Consider the following 3,517-nt stretch of genomic DNA (forward strand, 5'->3'; position numbering starts at 1 on the left):
GTATCCTTAAGATGTAAACAGGTATATGAATGGCAGATAGTTTTTATGTCAAAGAGCCACCGCCATTAGGCAAACTTTTTCTATAATTTAGAGTTTCATGTCTGCAGAGGACTCCGAATGGGAACACAAAGGATGGTGGTAGTTTTTCGAACTTCAAAGAAGATTTAACATTTTTTTCTAGACGGATTTTATTTCTACAAAATTTTTTATTTTAATTATATTAAAAAAAATGTATTTTTTCAGATAAGTATACTTTTCAGATGCACTGATATGCAAAGTTATTTGTTTCATGAAACTTAAAATTTTTGGCTTAGAATTTTTTTTTTTTTTTTTTTTTGGTCAAGTAATTGCATATTAAAATGTTTGAGTTTTAGTGGAAAGAAAGACTTTTCACGCATATTTTATTAACCCACTGTTGACCAGTTTCTATTGTACGCGTGTCAAAAAGTATGAAAATATAAATTTCTACTGTTGGCAAAAAGCCGTCGCTAAACCAAAGTAAATATACGAGTATTTTGATTTTTGAGTGCATCGCTGGCAGTCAGGTGTTGAGGCGGTATGCTTCAATTTATTTAAGCACTAAAAAGCAACTTAAATTTTATTTAAAAACTTAATTCGACTTTAGTACTGAAGCAGCCAAGACTTTTTGCGGGTATATAGTATATATATACGGCTGTATATACATATGTACTCGCACATACACATACATACAAAAGTAACGATGGCGCAAACCGGAATGGAAAAGTCGTTATCGAACATACCAGCCAAAACCCCACCAACCAAGCAAGCAAACACCCAACAAAAAAAATAAAATAAAAATAAAAAAACACAAAAAAGAAACAAAAGACAAACATCAAGCGGGTAAGCAATATCTACTAAACAAGCAAAGCAAAAACAAGTCAAAGAGCGAAGAACTCGCCCTGTAATAAAACGTTATTGCGAGAGGCATTTACTCTGTTGTATTTTAAATCAAATGCATACATGCATACATATGTAGATACATATGTGAGCAAGTTCACGATACCCAGTACAGTGAGGGCAGAGAACGTTGATTTAATGTTCTTTGGTAGAATGAAATAAATACTGCAATGCATTGATAATGAAATTTCTCAGAGAGCGTTTTGCTTCCATGTTCCAATTCCAAGCTCGTTCATATACGAACGCTAGAAGAGAACATCAGCCAAGTGTAAACTGAAAAGTTTGCTTTTAAATTAATTAAATTACACCTAATTCTCTTTTTACACGATAGATACGTTCCCAAAGAATTCGTGTAAAAAAAAATTCGTGTAAAAAGAGAATTAGGTGAAAACAATACTAAAAAATTCTTTTTAGAGTTCACTAAAGAATTTATTTCGTGTTTACACATTTTAATTCTTTAAATATATTATGAGAAATAAATTATACTTTGAAAAAAAGATAATAATATCTGAAATTCATTAATATAAAACAAGTAAAAATATAATAATATAAACATAAAAAAACTGTTATGTATTGTCACTTTCTGACAATAAACGCAAACGTTTGCGTAAGACTAGAATATCACTGTCATCACTAGAATTATTTTGTTCATCATCTTGTGAAATTGTTTCTGGATTATCATCTCTAGGCTCCTGTGTTGATAATTCAGTAGTTTTTAGAAGGAAATCAGTCATTAAAGATTGTGTTTGATTTCGTGATAAACCTTTATAAAGTTCCCTGTAAGATGCCATTAATGATTTCAGTTCACGTTGAAATTTTGCAGCTCGTTTCTCATCAGGATCATATTTTTGAAAATGATTACCTAATTTTCTGGCAAGATCAAGACCTTCTTTAATTAGAGTTGCATTTAAAATGGGAGGATCTTCTTCGTCATTATCGCTATGTTCTCTGTCTTGATGAGTCTCAAGGGTGAGGTCTATAATTTCATTTTCGCTCAAGCTTTTATCAGCTAATAATTCCTCTATATCGGCAAATGATAGATCATCGAATCCATCTCCACCAATTGTATGTGCCAGCGTTGTGATGTCAGTAAAAACAGCGTTATTATGGATGAGAGGATCAGGATCTTTGCTTCTGACACATTCTGGCCAAATATTTTTCCAACATGAGTTCAAAGTTGATGGCTTTAAGTCAGCTAACGCTAACCCAACTTGATTAATGCAGTCCATAATAGAAAATTTTTTCCACATATCAATGACTGTTAAATCCTCATTATGGTCTAGTTTGTCTACCACGTATTGGAATGAACGTTTTATGTAGTACTTTTTAAAAGTAGCAATGATCCCTTGGTCTAGCGGTTGTATTAAGGATGTAGTGTTAGGCGGAAGATAGCAAAATTGCACATTTGGGTGCTCCAAGAGCGGATGGCAAGGTACATTGTCTAGAATTAAAAGAACTTTATATTCTAGACATTTTGCATTCATGTAGCGTCTAAGTTCTGAAATGAAGTATTTCTGGAACCATTCTGTAAAGATTGCACTGGTCATCCATGCCTTTTTGTTTGCTGTCCAGTGAGTTGGAAGTTTATTGAAATCTACACTTTTCATCGAGCGTGGTCTTAAAGCACGATTTACTAGTAGTGGTTTTAACATACGTTCTCCTGAAGCAATGGAACAAAACAACAATGTTACACGGTCCTTTGCTACTTTTAAACCACCGGCAGTTTTCTGCGATTTTGCAACATAAGTTCTGCTCGGCATTTTTTTCCAAAAGAGGCCACTTTCATCTACATTCCAAACTTGATCTGGGGTGTATCCTCCATCTTCAATAATTTTTCTAAGTTCAGCTAAGTCATCTGCAGACGCAGTTTCTCCCTTAATTTTTACATTATGAAGAGCATGTCGTTTAAGAAAACCTGTCATCCAACCTGTACTTGCAGAAAATTCGGGTTGTTTTGACTGAGATGAAGTGCCTGGCTCAACTTCTTTAATACGTTTATAAATTCTTAATGCAGTTTGCTTGATAGCAATTCTATCTACTGGTATTCTTTTTTGTGATTTATCTTCAATCCACATTACCAAAGCTTTTTCCATCTTCTCTTTGACAACATCTCTTATGTATGACGATGATTTAGAACTTATTTTCGTTCCAGAACATACCGATTTTCTAATCGCAGTTTCATTTTTCTTGATCGTTCTTATGGTAGCTTCATGAATACCAAAATGCTTTCCTACAGCCGTTGCTCCTTGTCCTGTTGTAAGTTGATCTAAAATTTTAATTTTAGTATCTAAACTGATCGCCTTCCTCTTGGCTTTTATTACAGGTGAATTATGTAACATTGTGTTAAGGCTACCAAAATATTTTTCATATTAATAATGCAAAGGTTTGAAAATTATTTAAAGCTTACCTGTTATTGAGTTAATAAATCTATACGAGCACTAACTTTATTTTACTTATAATGTTTTAAATACTCACAACAACTAAGCGTCTTTTCTTTTCAACTCTCAAAACCAAACTAAATTGCGTAAAAAGTACATTACGTCTTTACTCTATGCATAATTCGGGGAATCCTACTCATATACACATATTTTTATAGCAA

The 3,517-nt window shown here is 32.9% G+C and overlaps 1 protein-coding gene across 1 annotated transcript; it reads right to left on the reverse strand.

Annotated features, from left to right (window-relative positions):
• Positions 1 to 1,484: 1,484 nt before the first annotated feature.
• Positions 1,485 to 3,257, reverse strand: LOC129244120 (tigger transposable element-derived protein 1-like). Its single transcript, XM_054881735.1, has one exon. It carries the CDS (start codon positions 3,255 to 3,257, stop codon positions 1,485 to 1,487), a length of 1,773 nt encoding a protein of 590 aa, XP_054737710.1.
• Between the last annotated feature and the right edge of the window lie 260 nt (positions 3,258 to 3,517).

The sequence above is a fragment of the Anastrepha obliqua genome, chromosome 4, assembly GCF_027943255.1.
Source record: "Anastrepha obliqua isolate idAnaObli1 chromosome 4, idAnaObli1_1.0, whole genome shotgun sequence".
Classification (NCBI taxonomy): Eukaryota; Metazoa; Arthropoda; class Insecta; order Diptera; family Tephritidae; genus Anastrepha; species Anastrepha obliqua.